This window comes from Petaurus breviceps, unplaced genomic scaffold (assembly GCF_028583685.1).
Source record: "Petaurus breviceps papuanus isolate PSGF00001 unplaced genomic scaffold, PetGlider_PUasm1.0 91133, whole genome shotgun sequence".
NCBI lineage: Eukaryota > Metazoa > Chordata > Mammalia > Diprotodontia > Petauridae > Petaurus > Petaurus breviceps.
In genome coordinates this window covers 5,689,457-5,707,327 of record NW_027187419.1, presented here as the reverse complement: position 1 = coordinate 5,707,327, position 17,871 = coordinate 5,689,457, and the positions used below count along the sequence as shown (strand labels likewise).

Here is a 17,871-nt window from a genome sequence, read left to right as displayed (position 1 = left end):
AGGAAGAAGAAGAAGAAGAAGAAGAAGAAGAAGAAGAAGAAGAAGAAGAAGAAGAAGAAGAAGAAGAGAAGAGATGGTGGTGGGGCGGCTAGGTGTCGCAGTGAATAGACAGTGAATAGGCCCTGGAGTCGAGGACCTGAGTTCAAATCCGGTCTCAGACACTTAACACTTACTAGTAACTTGGGCAAGTTACTTAACCCCAATTGCCCTCCAAAAAAGAAAAAGAAGAAGAGATGGATACTTGAACTCAAATCATTTGATAGCGCTCTTTCCAAAAGGGCCCTCCAAATCTCAGCCTAGAGCAAGGGAATGCCTGTGCTGGCTTGGGGCCAGAGAAGACACCCCCATCTCCCACTCCGCCCGGATTGCTCACCTTGTCCCCGCCCAGAGGCTCTCTACCTAACCCCTCCCATTCCAAAGACCATTCCGTGCTCTGGTCTCTGAGGTTTTTCTTCCAATCCCCGCCTATAAGGTGCCGTCTCAGTTTCCACACCCTTGGAGGGACTGGGGGCTCCCCCAGGCATGTCAGTCCCGGCCCAATCGGGCTCCTCCTCTATCAGGGAAGGGAGGGTGTGGTATAGTGGGGTGCAGTGCAGTGTGGACGCCGCCCCTCCTGGGTCCGCACCCTCTCGCACACTGTGGAACCAGGAAGAACCCGAGGCTCCGGTCCCGGGATACCCCGGCCTGGCCGCTGCAAATGAGCTGAAGCAGACTTCGGAGGCCGCGGATGCATCAGCAAGGACAGCTCTGAGAGGCCTGGACCACCCACGCCAGTCCTCATGGCCTTGGGGGTGGAACAGCGTCTGGGCAACCTGACCATCTTCAGCCGGGACGACTTCGAAGGAGACTGGCAACGCGTGGCCAGCGGGGGCTTCGGGCAGGTGTTCCGGGTGCGGCACAAGCGCTGGCGGACCGAGTATGCCATTAAGTGCTCCCCTTGCCTGCTGGCGGACTCCAGCCCCAGCAGGTATCCGCTCTTCCCTCCCTCCTCCCCTTCTCGCTAGCCTTTGAGTCTCCAGTTTCCTACTTCTTCAGCCCGAGGGAAAGAACCCTGGAGACTTCCTGCAAGAGGTGCTCTGGCCAAGACTGAGGCTCAGCGCCGAGGCTGTCTGTCTCTGGGGATCAGGATGTTGAACTTAGCTCAGTCTTGTGTCTTTCATCTCAGTCTCCCAAACTTGCACCCACCCAGATGATTTCTTCTTTTTAACCGTCAAGGTGATGGGCTTGAGCCGTGTTTGAATGAGCAGGTTCACACCACCCCCAGGAAAGTAAGACTTTTGTCCAGTATTACATTTCCCATGGAGGAAACCGCATAGGGAAGAGCTGAACAGTAATCACGAGTTAGGAAAAACTGGCTTGGGGTGTGACATCATAGGGACTGGCCCAGCCGACTTTGGGGAGATTATTTTACTAGATGGGTACCTGATTCGTGCAAGTTGTCTCGAGGCATACTCGAAGGGAGAAGCTCTGTGTTTGTGTGGGTACACCCACATACTTACCTGCTTACACGTGTGGGGGGGGGGGGAGCGTGCTCCTTTGTGGTAGTTTACCTATCTAGGGGCTCCTAAGCCCACTGCTGAAGAACAGACTCTTGTACAGACCCTTGTAGACCTACGGGTCAAAGCCTAGAGCTTCACATTATCTGTCTTTACGTGTCTCTCTTTTTCACCAACTGTCTATCCGCATGTTTTTGCTACTCTTTGTCTCTGTCATCTCTCTCTTTTTTTTTCCTCTTCCTGACTTTTTCTCCCTCTGACACTCCCTCTCCCCCTGTCTGTTCTTTGCTTGGTGTTTCTTATGAATAAACCATGTGCCTGCTCTGTATGCTGCTGCAGAGGAAACAGCTAGGAGATGAAATCTGATCGGTCTAATCACCTAGTCTTCCCAGGGCACCTTGGGACATCAGACCCTCTCTGGACATCTGCCCTGTGGGACTGGGGAGCACTGGACATCCTGTGTCAGTCAGTCAGCATTTTTGCTTGTTTCCCAGTCTGTCTCGTCATAGACCCCAGGATCTAGTTACGAGGCTCTCAGACACTGACCAGACCCTTCTCTTACCCTCAGCTTTCCCATCTTTTTCATATTTTGGAGTAAGTAGATTGGGACAGCCCAAGAAATTCCCAGCCAGTCAGAGGGCAGGTGGCCTTGTTAATACTCAGCACTTCTCCCTCCTCTCCTCCTACATTATTATTAATCCACGTTGGCATTGGGGTGGAGTCAATTTGTTCTGGGGCCACATGAGTTACTTTGTAGCCCCTGAAATTGAGAATGAAGGAGATGACAGAAGACAATTTGGGTGGGGTGGGAGTGGGAGTGGGAAAGAGACTGATAGTAGTTTAATGGGGGAGACATCCAATTCTCCTTCCTCCTATCTGATTCCTTTCATCTTTTAGGTAAGATTTTTGGTGTTAATGGAGAGAGCTGCATTTTCCCCATCCTTACACTAATAAAGCAAGAAAAGAAATAACCCTCAAACTCAGGCTAGAACTATCCCTGGGGCAAACAGGAACGATATGTGTGTGTGTGTGTGTGTGTGTGTGTTGGGGGACAAGGACATAGTGGACACAGAGGTCCCAGCAGTTAGAGGAACAATGATGGGACAAAATAGAGAACATGAAAGTCAGCCTAAGAATAATGACAGACATTTATATAAAACTTTAGATTTTATCACCCATTTTCATACATCCTATTATTTCATCCTCACAACAACCATGGTATAGATTCTAGAGATGATAGTATTGTTCCCATCTGACAGATGAGAAAACTGGGGCTCAGAGAGTAGAGTCTTCTACTGAGGTGATGGGATCTTTGGTGGCTTCTAAGAAGAATGAATGGGGAGGGAGGGATGGTTCTCCATGACTTGAGAGGTCTCTGACTGGGTCCGACTCTTCCATGAGGTCCAGAAAGCTAGACACATCATGGAGTTTTGAAGAGAACCACTTAAGGAGAAATCTGTATTTCCATATTTCTTTTTCCCTTTCCAGATCTCTATAATCCTGTATAATATAAATCTACAGTCCTATCATCCAGTGATCTAAGGGGATCCGGTGATCACAAACATTTCTTCAGGCCAACTCTGGTTGACTGGTGATTCTATCCCCTTTAGGCCCTGCCCTTTCTTGGGTCTCTTCATGGGAAGTGTGAAGAGAGCACTGCAAAAATTGCAGTTTCATGTGCAATCATCCTTTAAAAAAAAGTCTACTACATTATGGAAATGCTTATTTTATTTCATATATTAAAAATAAAATAACCTTTTAAAAAATTATAGCTAAGGGGAAAAAAACACAACATTTTTCCAGTTGTTCCTTACCTCTATCTTCTCCTATTTCCAGCTCAATATATAAAAAAAACCATGTATCTTTATGCATCACAGACTTAAAGATTATTAGAGAAAGAAAAAGTCTTAGTTTTCTAATACCAAGAGCTGGCATTTATGTAGTACTTTAAGGTTGACTAAACACCTGACAAATATCTCATTGAATCCTTCATGGTCAGTTCTATTATTGTCACTATTTTATAGGTGAGGAAACTGAGGCAGGCAGCAATTCAGTGACTCACACAGCTACTAAGTGCCTGGAGGACAGATTTAGATTCAGATCTTCCTGACTACAGGTCCAGCACTCTATCCCCTGGGCGAACTGCCTCTAAGGCATCACCCTTCATTTAACTTGTCTCAATTCCTACAGTTAGCTAATGGCAAAGTTGGGACAAGATCCCAAATTTCGTAATTCCTAGTCCTGGAGACTTTTCACTCTCCCTCAGGCATGGATGGGCAAGAGGACTTTCCACTCCAACATAGACATATATTATGACACAAATAAGTGTGTAATGAGTGAAATAGTTAAAAGTGTTGCTGTAATTCACATGGAAGGGAATCACTTTCATCTGGGGGGCATTATTCTCTTTGTAGCATCAATTTGCATTGTTATATAGGAGTGTGTGTGTGGCTTGCCCCCCCTAACCCCCCTCCCAAGTTAGACTCTAAGACCCTGGAGGGTCTTAGAAGCTCTATTCTTTATGGTTTTGCATTCCCCATAGCCTAGAACAATGCCTTGATATTTTGTTAATCTGTTAATTAATTCATTAACACTCTTCTCACCATTCTTCCATAGCTCAGACATGAAATGCCTTATTGAAGAAGCGACCAAGATGGAAAAGATCAAGTTCCAGCATATTGTCTCAATCTACGGAGTGTGCCAGCAGCCCCTGGGCATTGTGATGGAGTTCATGGCCAAGGGATCCCTAGAGAAGATGCTGCCAACCCATAGCCTCTCCTGGCAGCTCAAGTTCCGAATCATCCATGAGACCGCCTTGGCCATGAATTTCCTTCATAGCATTAAACCACCTCTGCTCCATCTAGACCTCAAACCAGGCAACATCTTGTTGGATAGCAACATGCATGCCAAGGTGAAGGGCCCTGTGTATTCTCCACTCCTCTGGCCCAAGCCCTGCTCCTTACCCACAGATAAGGGGGATACACAAAAGGTAGTATATGGGATATCTCTAGAGGGGATCTTGAAAATCAGGAGTCAATTAAGGGTTCTCACTCATCTCCCAAAATATGTCCTAAATGTAAAATATTTGTTATCTCTCTGTGTGTTGAACCTACGTTGGTTTTCACTTTTCCAAAAGGATCTACTAGAGGCAGACAGTATGTTTGAAAGACAGATAGGGTGTGGCACATTTGGCTGGCCATTTGGAAACTTGGGTCACAATATAGAGCACCCCATTGACATATGACATATGGCCCTGGCCTAGGCGTTGTCACCCCCAGGCTCTAGTGTACCTATCTAGAAGGAGGAAAGGCTACCTTTCCCTATTTCCCAAGTGTGAGTAAATGAAACAATTTCTGAGAAATCTTTTTGGTGAGGGGAAGTAGGAGAAATAGGAATAGTGTAAGTATGTGATAATCACAGTTGGTATCCCTTTAAAGAACATGACATTTCTAAGTGCTTTGGGAACTGTAGTAGGATTGTCAGGACCCAGGGAACTACTGATACAATATCCTTGGCTATTTTGGTCTCTTGCTATGGCTGCTGGGGTGATAGGCTGACTAGTGGTGAATGGATAGGCTGACCAGCGGTGAATGGATAGGCTGACCAGAGGTGAATTGGGTGGATGGGCCAGGGGACACGTAACAACAGGTAGCTATCTGTCCCTGTAAACCAGTCACCATCCTAGCTTCCTTTACCCATCCATGTCTCTTATCACTCCCTTTCCAGATTTCAGACTTTGGCTTATCCAAGTGGATGGAGCAGTCAACACGCATGCAGTACATTGAGAGGTCAGCACTTCGGGGCACACTCAGCTATATTCCCCCTGAAATGTTTCTGGAGAGCACCAAAGCACCCGGGCCCAAATATGATGTGTACAGGTAAGGGGAAGGCAGAGGGATCTTTTTATTAATTTAGAATCTTGGAGACTCTACTGGATCTTTTTGCATTTCTACCATTCTAATAACTCTTTTCTTAGCTCGAGAGTTGAAAACCGCTCCTTGATGAGATGTTGTATAGTGGATATACTGTTCTGAGGCTCGAGCTGAACTGCTTACCATATACTCTGATTGGTCAGCAGTCCCTCTGCACATGGGCTGCTTCCTGGCTGGTTCTAGGAACTGGAACAGATCTAATCATCTAGGTCTATCTTCCACGGGCAGGCGGGATGTCCAGACCTGGGGCTGGGGGATGGGCAGGATGGGAGGGCTGTTTTTTTTCATAACTGAGTCTGACTCTTTCATGAGGTCTAGAAAGCTGGAGACTTTGTGGATTCTTGAGAAGGGTCGCTTAGGGAGAAACCTCTATTATTTACAGCTTTGGAATTGTCATTTGGGAGATTCTTACCCAGAAGAAGCCATACCCAGGTAGTATACTGAGGGCTGCCACTGGGGGTTCTGTAGGGTATGGAACCTTGGGATAGAATCTTGGAGGGTGGTGGTTATGGTGGGTTGTCACAAAGAAGAGGTTAGGGGCTTAGATAGGGTAGGTGTAGTAGGTGGCATTGTTCATAGGACCCCATCTCACCCCTTCATCATATATCTCTGTCCTTATCTTCCCTGCCCACCCCAATTTTAAGGAAGATCTCATCTAAAAGATTTTATATGTGGTATTTTCCCCCAAAAAATGTATGGGACACATCCTCCTTTCTTCTGAGTCTCTCTGACCCCTGCCTTTCTTTCTAACTCTATCCTCTGTCACCCTCTCTTTCCCTAGTCACAACCTCCCTGTCTCCTGGGATGGGAGTGATCAAGTGGGAGTGAGGTTGGGGGCTCAGAGAAAGAACCTGATATCAGAGCTGGAGGAGGGGGGAGCTGTGAAGCTCCAGGAATAAGCAGGTGAATCCTGACCTGGTTTTCCCCAAATCAGAGCACATTCCTTAGAAAAGAAAGGAGGGAGAAAAGTTAAAATGTACTTCAAACCCACAGGCTTTCTAGTTGCCGGTTTTAACCCAACTTTCCTGCCCCTCAAAGAGTTTCCTCCACCCTCCACCCCCCCAATAACTCCCACCCAGCAGCTGAGAATATAGAATGTCTCAAAACCTTCAAAAAATAGCAAAGTGAGAAAATTAAAGCTTCCAAGAAAACAGTTTTTGGCATATTTGTTTCCATGTGCATTTGGTACCATCTCCTTTTGACTATGAGGATGCACGGGGTCTTGTCTGGGACTGTCCTTCTAGCTTAGGTAACGTCTAGAGGAGCTGGGATAGGGGAACTCATCTAGCCAAAGCCAGTCCTTGGCCCTTGCTTACTGTCTGGAAATATGAGGCCCACTGCCTCTTAGTTTCTCTATCACCTCTCTTCCCTACTTCACCAGCACTGACCCAGACTATGGTCCCCCTCAGGGTTCAATATGATGACCATCATCATTCGTGTGGCTGCTGGTACCCGACCCTCCCTGCAGTTCATATCAGATGAGTGGCCAGGTGAGGGCCAGCAGATGGTAGACCTGATGAAGCGCTGCTGGGACCAGGACCCTAAGAAGAGGCCATGTTTCACAGGTAATTATCCATATTTCCAATTGTGTATGTCTATGATAAACATCCATCATATATATATATATATATATGAATGTATATATCATCTTAAGATTTACAAGTTGATATATACATGTGTATGTATATGTACATGTGTGTGTATATATATATATATGTAAAATCTCGTTTGATACAGCAGCCCTATGAGGTTTATACTATTATCATCACCATTTTACAGATGAAGAAACTGAGGCTGAAAGGTTAATATAATTTGCTTAACCACAGCTACCAAGTACACAAGGTGGGACCGGAACTCAGGTCTTCCTCAATTCAGACCTCTAGCCACTCTGGTACAGAGCTTGCTTGAAGGCAAGGATCTGAGCCAACGTGGCCTAGAGGGAAGAGGTATGGTGATGAGTCAAGGTAAGAGTCAGGCAGTCATCTCAGTGACCTTCAGTGTCGTGTATATGGTTTTCGTCAGGAATTCTGAAGTTGAATCCAGCTAATCCTCTTCATTAAGGCAGGCCTAGACAGTCCAGCTTAATAGTACTTGGGTTCTTTATAGGACGTAAGATCAATTCAACCAGTATCGATTAAACTAGAACTCCATACAAGGCATTATGGTAGGTGCCAGGGGAACAAAGACAGATATGAATGAACGAGTGAATGAATTAATAAATAAAGCATTTTCAGGAAGACCTGAGTTCAAATCCGGCCTCAGACACTTAACACAAAAATTAGCCATGTGACCTTGGGCAAGTCACTTAACCCCAATTGCCCTCCAAAAAAAAAATAAAGCATTTTAAAGGGTTTACCATGTGTAAATAACTATGCTAAACACTGGCGACAGTCCCTGCTCACAAGGAGCTTGTTTTCTAATGGGAAAGACAACATATATTTTGTTCAGAAGGTTTCAGAAACAAGTCAGATGGAATAAGGCCCATGGTCCTTAGGGGGCAGCAGCAAAACAGATATTAATGCGTCTTCTTTAATATCATTCCCACTGATAAAATCATATCAGATACGACACAGGCCTCCTCTCCACAACTTAAAGGGTGGAAGGACAAGTTCACAAATAACTATAATACAAGGGAGAAAAGGAATTGCATGAAACACCAGGAGAAATTTGAGATAGGGGAGTCAACTTTTACCTGGACTCCATGGAGAAGGGACACATCAAAGTTGGTTCTGGAGAGATTTCAAGTGACAGAGATGACAGGACTTAGAAGTGAGTCTGTTCTAGCAAAGGGAGATGGTGTAACCAAAGGAACAGATACTAGGAAGGAGGGGAGGAGCATGATGAAGGGGCAGTGGTCTAAGTCTGCTGGAATGCTTGATGGAGAGCAGAATGAGATAACACTAGGTGGTTGAAGCCAGCTTATGGAAGGGCTTGACTGCCCAGTTCTGAAGTTTATTTTTTTTGGTAGACACTGGGAAGCCCTGCCTGAGTTTCCTTATCTTCAGATAATTAATAAAATATTATTTCGCTGGGCTAGGAAACAACACCCCAATAAGGAAACACTCTCTTCTTATGCAGAGCAGTTCTTTATTTACAACTTACATTCTTAGTCATTTCCTTAGGGCACTGGTCCTACAGCCAAGTGTGTCATAGATCAGACTGGATCTGAGGTCTTCCTCTATTTATTAAACTATTTCGTAGCCTCTCCAGAATGAGGATAGTTAAATCCTTATCTCTGGAATGTAGATAATCATACTTGCACTTCCTACCTCACAGGATTGTTATGGGAAAAGCATTTTATTTTATTTTATTTCCAGGTCCTAGTGACTATTAACTATCAGCTCAGAATATTTTCCTAACTTCCTCAAAGAGTTCAGTGTCATATTTACATTTTCTCTCCATCCTATTTTCTGCCCTCATTCATACTAAGAGACTTTAGTCTTCATATTGATTCTGCTTTGGCTAGCCCAACTTACAAATTCCTCATTCTTCTCAACTCCCGTAAACTATACACAGAAATGGTTATACCTTAAGCTTAATGATAGCACTCATAACTGTCCTGTTTCCATTTTCTTTTTTTTTTTAAAGCAATTGGGGTTAAGTAACTTGCTCAAGGTTACATGGCCAGTTATTATTTCTGGGTGTGGCGCTGAGTATCTGAGCCCAGATTTGATCCAGGTCATTCCGACACTGGAGCCGGTGCTCTTACTTGCTGAGCCACCTGGCCGCCCCTAAGCAATTGGGGTTAAGTAACTTGCTCAAGGTTACACAGCCAGGTGTTTCTGGGTGGGTGCTAAGTGTCTGAGCCCGGGATTCAATCTCCAGGTCTTCTCAACACTGGAGCTGGTGCTCTTACTCACTGTGCTACCTGGCCACCCCTCCTGTTTCCATTTTCATGAACTCTACAATTCTTTAATCTCATCACAATCTTTTATCATCCCATCTTTTCCTCTGCCTTATGACTCCTGACACCACTGACTTCTCAGTTCTTTCCCCAGTCATCCCTCCTGTATTAGCCATACATTTCTCTTTTTTCTCTACAGGTCTCCTCTGCTCTCAGATATCTTGCGCCTTTGTCCTTTCTTCAGTAATGCTCCGCCAAATCCTAACCCTGGATTCCTGGATTACTCCCATCATGTTTCCTCTTTGCTCCCATTCATATGCTACTGAATAGTTGGGGGAGAAAAATCACAAAATCAAGTTGATTGGTCCACTACAGATTTCTGTTACATAATCTCAAATGCCTCCCTAATCTGTTAGTTATTATGTTCACCACAGTGGCCATTCTAAACATTTTCATGTCTCCTCAGACCTTCCATAGCACCCCCTCATTCCACTTTCTTAACTGAGAAACATCTTATATATCACCAAAAAAAAAAATGAGATCATTCTAAGCCTCTGAGTTTGATGCCACTGAACTAGATGACCTGGGAAGCCTCTTCCAACTCCAAGCTTCTGTTATAGGAATGTAAACTTTTAAGATCTTCCCTGCCCCAAGGCTTAAGTGCACCTGGAGCCTGTGGTAGGAGGCTTGTTTCTCCAGAGATACTTTGTTATTGGGCAGTGGGTCAAGAGGGTCGTTACATTTCTCTGAGCCAGGAGAAGGCTATATAATCCCTGATGTTAGGCGTTGTTTTGGGGCTCGCTCTATGAAGTGTTGTGTGATTTGGCCAGATGAGACTCTAGGCAGCCGTTGAGAGCCCCCCGACCCCAGGTTTGAAAACCCAGATGTCGATGCTTCCCTCTCTGGTAACTGTGATTAGGTATGGATGTGTGTGATGGTCAGACAGTCTGGAAGCCTGTCTGCCTGATCTGTTTCTCTGTCTTGTAACTTCTGTCTGTATACTCTGAAGTTCGGGGTTCTGACCTTTTCCCCCTGAACTAGGTAAACAATATATGTTCGATTGATTAAAGTAAGCTTGTTAACCCATTTTGAGTTTCTTTCCTTTAGCAAAGCAGATCTAAGAACCTGTGTTGGCAGCCACCCTGGGGATGCTGGGGTGCTTGCTGCTACAGCTTCTCTGACTCTTCTCCTTTCCTGCTCTTGTCATATCATGCAGCTTCCCCTTGTCTACTCCTATCTCAGATGAAGATGTAGCCCTTCTTCTTGCCAAGGTCAGTTCTATTACATGTACCTTTGACATCATCCCATCCTTTCTTCTCCCCCCATCATCATCATCATCTTTCTTCAATCTTTGATCTTTCCCTATCTATTGGTTCCTTCCCTGCTGCCTATAAACATGCCTATATCTTCCCCATCCTTAAAAAAGAAAAACTTCTGCTCCCTTCTAGCTATAGTCCATTTAGCTTTCTGGATAAACTCCTTGAGAAATCTGTCTGTGCCAGGTGCCTCTCATTAGGAAAGCATTTTCTATAAACCTCAATGTGTCATATAAATATGCGTAATTATTTTAATTAATGATGATGATGAATAAAGGGGAAATATGATCAGAATAATGCATTACAGAGATCATTTGGTCAGAAATGTGTAGGTTTGACTAGAGAGGCAATAGCCTGGAGGCAGGGAGATTGGTAAAGAAGCTATTAGAGTAGTCCATTTTGAGAAGAGGCAACTAGGCAGTGCCACGGATAGAGTGCCAGACCTGAAGTCAGGAAGACTCAACTTCCTGAGTTCAAATCTGGCCTCAGACACTTACTAGCTGTGTGACCCTGAGGAAGTCATTTAACCCGGTTTGCCTCAGTTTCCTCATCTGTAAAATGAGCTGGAGAAGGAAATGGCCACTCCAGTGTCTTTGCCAAGAAAACCCCAAATGAGGTCATAAAGAGTGGGACACAGCTGAAAAAACGAATGAAACAATGGCATTTGAGGAGAAATAAGGACCTGAACAAGGCTATTTGCATTGGGAGCAGAGACAGAGAGCCGGGTATGAGATAGTGTGGAAGGAGAAACAGCAGAAGTTGGCATCTGATTGCAAGTATGGGATGAAGAAGAGAAAACATTCAAAGTGACTCCAGGCTTATGAGCCTGAATGGTGATATTATGGACAGGAAAAGAAACTTAATGGAAGGGGACAATTTAATCAATCTGTAGGCATTATGTTAGGCTACATAATCATTATGTAGGCATTATGTTAGACAAAACATTATATTTTGTCACAAGGACAGAAACAAAATAGTGCCTGCCCCCAAGGAACTTATGATTTAGCAGCTGGAGATAATATGTACCTATATAGTTCTACAAAAATAGATATCAGAGTGGGGGCAGGGTGGCAATTACTAGCCGCTGAGGAAATGAGAAAAGATTTCAGGAGAAAACTGTTAGTTCCGTTTTAGAGATGTTGTCAGTGAAGATAGGCAAGAAGTAGTGGCAAGCACTATTCATGTTGTGTTCCCCTCTTTTCCCCCTTTCCCCCCCACCAGTGGAATGTAAACTGCTTGAGGGCAAGGACATTTCATGTTTGTCCTTGTATCCCTAGCACCAAGCCACGGCTGACACATAGGAGGTACTTAGTGAATGCTTCTTGAAATAAATGTGCTAAAGCTTAGGTCTGGAGATAGAGATCTATGCAAGTCATTTGCGTAGAGTTGATCAATGTAACCAAGAAAGTGGACAAGACCACCAAGGGAGAGGTTGTAGAGAGAAAGGAGATCCTATCCATTAATCTATGGGACCTGGTAGCTTGGTGGAAAGAAAATAACCCTGAACCAAGAGCTGGGAGATTTGGGTTTCAGGCTTAAACTCTACCATTAGCTGTGACTTCAGTCAAGTAACTTCACCTTGCTAGGCCTCAGTTTCCACATCTAAAAAATGAGGGAATTGAGTTAGATATTTTAGTAAACTTGTTTCCACTGCTATTGCTCTATCAAGCAGTATAGTTGGACCAGCTGACTTTTGAGGTATCTTCCAATGTGAAACTTCCATGATTCTGGTCCTCCTGTTGTGCTAGTCAGTAAAGGTAAGAGCTAAAACTTGAACACAGATCTTGGAGCCTCCAAGTCCAGTATTCTTTCTACTACATAACATATTTAACCAACAACTCTCTCCAAAATCGAGAATTTGGCAGTGGAACTCATGGGCTGCTCAATATCAGGGCCAAAGTAGGATGTCTGATTTATGAAGTGAAGGCCTACCATAATAACCCAGTGACTAGTCTTTCCCTACCCCCATTACATTGTCCTGATTTTGTATATGTATTTATGTGTATGTATGTATGCATGTATATGTATACACACATATTTATGTGTGTGTGTACACATTATCTTCTCTTACAGAATTTCTCTTTTATTTTAAAACTTTTTTTAGTACCTGGCATATAGTTGATGCTTAATAAATATTTGTTAATTGATTGACTGGTTGTTTATCATAGAACTTTAGTGCTACAAGAGACCTTAGAGATTATTCAATTCACACACCCCATTCTACCTCCATTTGACAGACTTCATTTAACAACAAACAGTACATATTATCTCCACCTGCTAGATTATAAGTTCCTTGAGGGCATCTACCATAAAATAACAGTCATTGTGCTAGGAATTTGGGGACACAAAAGCAAAAACAGAACATTTTCTTCCCTGGAAATTGGGCCTCAAATGGGGAAACTGAGACCCCAAGAAGTTATCTCATTGCCTAATTCCACATAGCTGCTTAGGGGTAGAGCTGGGACTAGAACCCACTCACCTGTGAATATATGTAAGCATATGCCACAAGCATGCATGTTAGGAGATTCAAGAAGAAATATGGGATGGATGGGGGCCACATAAGCAACATTCAATTGATTTTCCTTTCTTTTCCATTGAATAGATATCACTATTGAGACAGACATGCTGCTATCCTTGCTCCAGAACCCTGTAGTAGACCTAGAGAAAGAGTCCTTGATCAGAAAAACATCCTCCAAACCTTCTCTGTGCAAAGCCCAGGAGGTAAGGAAGGGCTTCAGAGCATGAGACCAGCCTGCCCTGACTTCCTATGCTAGGAGAACATTTTATTTTGGTGCCCGGGGTTCTTGTGAAGGGAGGCTTCTCTTTGAGGGTCTCTGAAGGATCAGGAAAGCAAATGAAGGATTCCCAAAGGAACGGGACCCCCTAGAGCTCTGCCTGTAGGTGTGTGTATAGGGATGCCACAGCTGTCTTTGCCATAAGAAAATACTTGGTCCAGCTGACCTCAAGGGCACTTCCAACCCTAAGTTTCCATGATTCTGTGACCCCATGGGAAACAATTCCTCTCTTGCATTCCGAGCTGGTGAACTCAACGTTATTCACCTCACTTGTTGTAAAGCTCAGCTCTGGGCGCTGGGGGGTGTTTAACATGTCTGCATCCTGCTGAGCTGAGAAATACAGTCTATTTAATAAGCTGCTCATACAAAAGGGCCATGGCTGCTCCTCCCTAGCTGGTTCACCTAATGATAGGGAGGCATGCCCCGTCCTCTGTTCTCTCAGGATAACCAATGGGAAGAACAGTTTGGTTTCTAATTCACAAGGCTAGGAATTACTAATAAGGAGTAGAAATGGGCATCTTTTTATTAGGTAGGAAGTGCTGGTGGGTTGACAAGGCACTGACCATCAAACTGGTCTCTCCTTATTTTACTTATATTGCTTCTGCTGGCCAAGATCAGTAGAGAAGTCAGCCAGGAACTGACGGAGAGTGGTAAGTACAAGGCCCCACATCGCAACCAAATGATCCAGAGAAGGGTAAGAAATGGAATCCTTCCACTGGGCTCCATCTCTCCAACCCCTCCCACCTTTTCCATTTAGTTGCTTCTAGGATCCACTGAGGACACCTAAATCTAGCTCTTCTGAAATGACTTGCTGTAAATAAAGAGTATGGTGGGGTTTTGGACACTTGGCTGATTGGCATAATGGCCTTTTGCCCTCCTGGTCCCATCCTCTTAGAGTTTGAATGGGGGAGGGTGGGTGGGAACCTGTTCATTTCTATTAGTGTCACTGTTCTTTCTTTCCTTTCGAAGTATAAAAAGAGGGAATGAAACTCTAATTATAACAGGAAGGATTAGATTAGACAATAGGAAGAACTATCCAACTCAGAGTTGCAGTGTGGAGTCTATTGTAGATTCAGCACGTTTTCTAGAGCTCTGTCTCTCTCTTCTAGTCTTTTGGGAGTAAAGAGTAGCCCTATATGGTGACAAAGGCTTTCTGGAACCCATTTTCCCCATCAGTAAAACAAAGGGGATAGACCAGATGATCTCTTGAGTTCCTTTCCAGTGCTAAGTTCTGTGATCCTGTGGTGGAATAGACAGAATAACACCTGGGGGACTCAGATCCCTTCCTTTCTCCAGACTCAGGTGAATCACTGAAGCGGCTACTCCAGTTGTCTGACAGTGAGAGCTTGGTCTCAAGCATGGAAGAGCTGGGCATCTATGAGAACAATGTCACCCTCCTCCATTTCCTGGTGAGCGAGGGCAATGTGGAGAAGGTGAGACTGCTGTTGAGGCAGGAGGTAAATGTGGACTGCCAAACTGCTGAGGGCTACACACCCCTCATCATTGCTGTACAGGATCAGTTCTCTGACCTGTGCATGTTGCTGCTTGGCCAAGGAGCCAACCCCAATCTGGTTGATGAGGATGGCTGGGCCCCACTCCACTTTGCTGCCCAGAATGGGGATGACCGTATTTCTCGCCTCCTCCTGGACCATGGTGCCCAAGTGGATGCCCAGGAGCATGAGGGCTGGACAGCTCTCCACCTAGCTTCTCAGAACAACTTTGAGAGTGTGGCCCGGCTCCTTGTCTCCCGCCATGCTAACCCCAACCTTCAAGAGGGGGATGGGAAGGTCCCACTACACGTGGCTGCCTACTTTGGTCATGTTAGCCTGGTTAAGCTGCTCATTGGTCAGGGGGCCCAGATAAATGCCCAACAGAGGAACCTCAGAACCCCACTGCACTTGGCTGTGGAACAGGGTAAGGTCCGTGCAATCCAACACTTGCTGAAGAGTGGTGCAGCCACTGACATGGTTGACCAGAATGGCTATACCCCACTCCATACAGCTGTTGCCAAGGACAAGTACCTTATCTGCAGGATGCTGCTCAAATATGGAGCCAACACTGAGCTGAAAACTCAGCAGGGCTGGACCCCACTCCATCTGGCAGCATTCCAGGGCCACCTAGAGATTCTCCGTCTGCTACATGAGAATAATGCCCACTTGGATGCCCAAGGGGGCAAGGACTGGACCCCACTTCACTTGGCAGTACGCCAAGGGGAGGAAGCAGTGGTTTCCTTCCTTCTGCAGAGTGGAGCTGACCCAAACATGGCTGAGCAGACCGGCTGGACACCGTTACACCTGGCGGTTCAGCGAGGTGCATTCTTGAGTGTCATCAATCTCCTGGAGCACCAGGCTAATGTGAATGCTACCAACAAGGTAGGCTGGACACCTGTGCACTTGGCGGCCCTCAAGGGCAATACTGCCATCCTCAAGGTGCTGATCAAGGCTGGTGCCAGGCTGGACATTCAGGATGCTACTGGCTGCACAGTGCTACAATTGGCCATTCGAAATCAGAAACAGAATGTAATATCCTTCCTGGAGGGCAAGGACCCCCTCAATCCATGTCTGGCTAATGTTGACTCAGATACCATTGAAGGAGGCTTAACCTCCTGTTCCCTGACTGAATTTAGATCCCTCTAGACCCATTTAGAAATTGGAAGCCTGGGAAGGGCACTGAACACAGAACTGGGCTCCATCCATGCTCAGAAACAGTCTCCCAGACAAAGTGAAGCTGGAAGAATCTTGAAGCAGATCCTGAAGAGACCCTAGAAGAAGAGGAGCCAACTTCTCTCTTCTGCTTTCACCAGCACCACTCTAGCTCTCATGCAGGTTCTGGGTATTGGTCTACCAGTGAGGAGAGAGCCCCATGCCAATGGGCATTGGGCTGGGGCTACATTTCTAATTTGTCTCCCTGCCTCAAATTTCTCCCTTCTCCAGTTCATCCTCCCACCAACTTCCAAAGTGATTTTCCTAAAGCCCAGATCTTACCACTTCACTTTCTAAATCAATAAACCCCAGGACTCCCCATTACCTCTAGCATCAATTCTCTGTTTGGGGACTTAAAACTTTTCACAATCTGACCCTATCCCACCTTTCCAGCCTTACTACATTACTTCCATTCTTGTCCCCTTGCTGGTCCTCATACATACCACTTCACAACACTCCATCATTCATCTCTGTTATTGCTTTGCCTTTGCCCCATAGCTGGAGTACACCCCTTCCTTTATTTCTGCTTCCTCGAATCCTGGGCTTCTGGCAAGTCTCAGTTCAGGCATCTCCCACCTCCTTCCCTGTGGCTTCTCTGAGCCCCCAAGCTACTTTGTATCTGCTCTGTATGTAATTTGTGTATGCCTATATTTGTACATGTGGTCTTTTTGGCTAGAATGTAAGCTTCTGAAGGCCAGAGACTGGTTCACTTTTGTCTTTGTATATCTAGGGACTGAAACATAGCAGACACTCAAAAAATAGTTGTTGATGATTTTTTTTGTTAGAGCTGATGAGGCACATCCAGGACTGGAGGCCAATCGTGGATCCTAGCTACATTGCTCATTATGTGTCCCTGGGCACATCATTTAACTTTCCTAAACCTCGATTTCCCCAAATATAATGACTGGAGATAAAAATATGTGGCTTATACATCTTACGAGATTATTGTGAGCTGTTGTTAACCTCTTAAATAACAATGCAAATGGAACCCATAATCAGGCAAAGACTCCCTGCTTTCAGCCCAGCCACTTTTCTGTGGTTCCCTTCTAATATTTAAAGCATCCTTCCTGGATCCAAGTGCCTCTATGAGCTTCATGCTTTCAAGTGAATAATGGAGGATTCTGAGGCAATCTCTCTTCATATATAGACACAGACATACATGCATGCATACATATATATACACACACACACATACTGTATATGTGTGTATGTATATGTGTATATATAACATGTATATAATGTATCACATAATATATTACTAATTATACATAATTTGTGATATAATATTCATATATACATATGCACATACATTCAGCATATACACATCTTTATATACATATATCTATGTACATACACATACAAACCAGGAGTGTGGTACAGGGGAGAAAGGTAGTGGGTCTGTAGCTAAAAGACCTGAATTCAAATCCTACCTCTGTTCCTTACTACCTGTGTGGCTTTGGGCAAGTCTCCCTGGGCCTCTGTTTCCTTCTCTGTAAAATAAGGAGTTTGACTAGATGAACTTTAATTTACTTCCAGCTTTAGATCTCTCCCCTCACTCTGTGGCTGTGATGCCCAGGCCTCTTGCATCACCTGACCATATGCCTGCTGCTGATCTGGAATGTGCCTTTACCTGGATTGCTCATCCTGTTACCTGCCTTCTCTGCCCTTTTCTCAACCTCGCTATGTTCTTGACCTTGATGTGCACTTTGTATACAGATATGTGTCCTCATTTGAATAAAGCTACATCTCTGTTATAATAATAATAGCTTGCATTTATATGATGTAC

General features: G+C 44.9%; 1 protein-coding gene across 1 annotated transcript; it reads left to right on the top strand.

The window, feature by feature from the left end:
• The first annotated feature begins 491 nt into the window (after positions 1 to 491).
• On the top strand, positions 492 to 17,848 carry ANKK1 (ankyrin repeat and kinase domain containing 1). The gene is made up of 8 exons (XM_069080343.1): positions 492 to 967; positions 4,113 to 4,407; positions 5,223 to 5,374; positions 5,811 to 5,860; positions 6,838 to 6,993; positions 13,191 to 13,309; positions 13,997 to 14,033; positions 14,680 to 17,848. Exons 1-8 carry the CDS (start codon positions 780 to 782, stop codon positions 16,017 to 16,019), a joined length of 2,337 nt encoding a protein of 778 aa, XP_068936444.1. The 5' UTR covers positions 492 to 779; the 3' UTR covers positions 16,020 to 17,848.
• Positions 17,849 to 17,871: the final 23 nt, after the last annotated feature.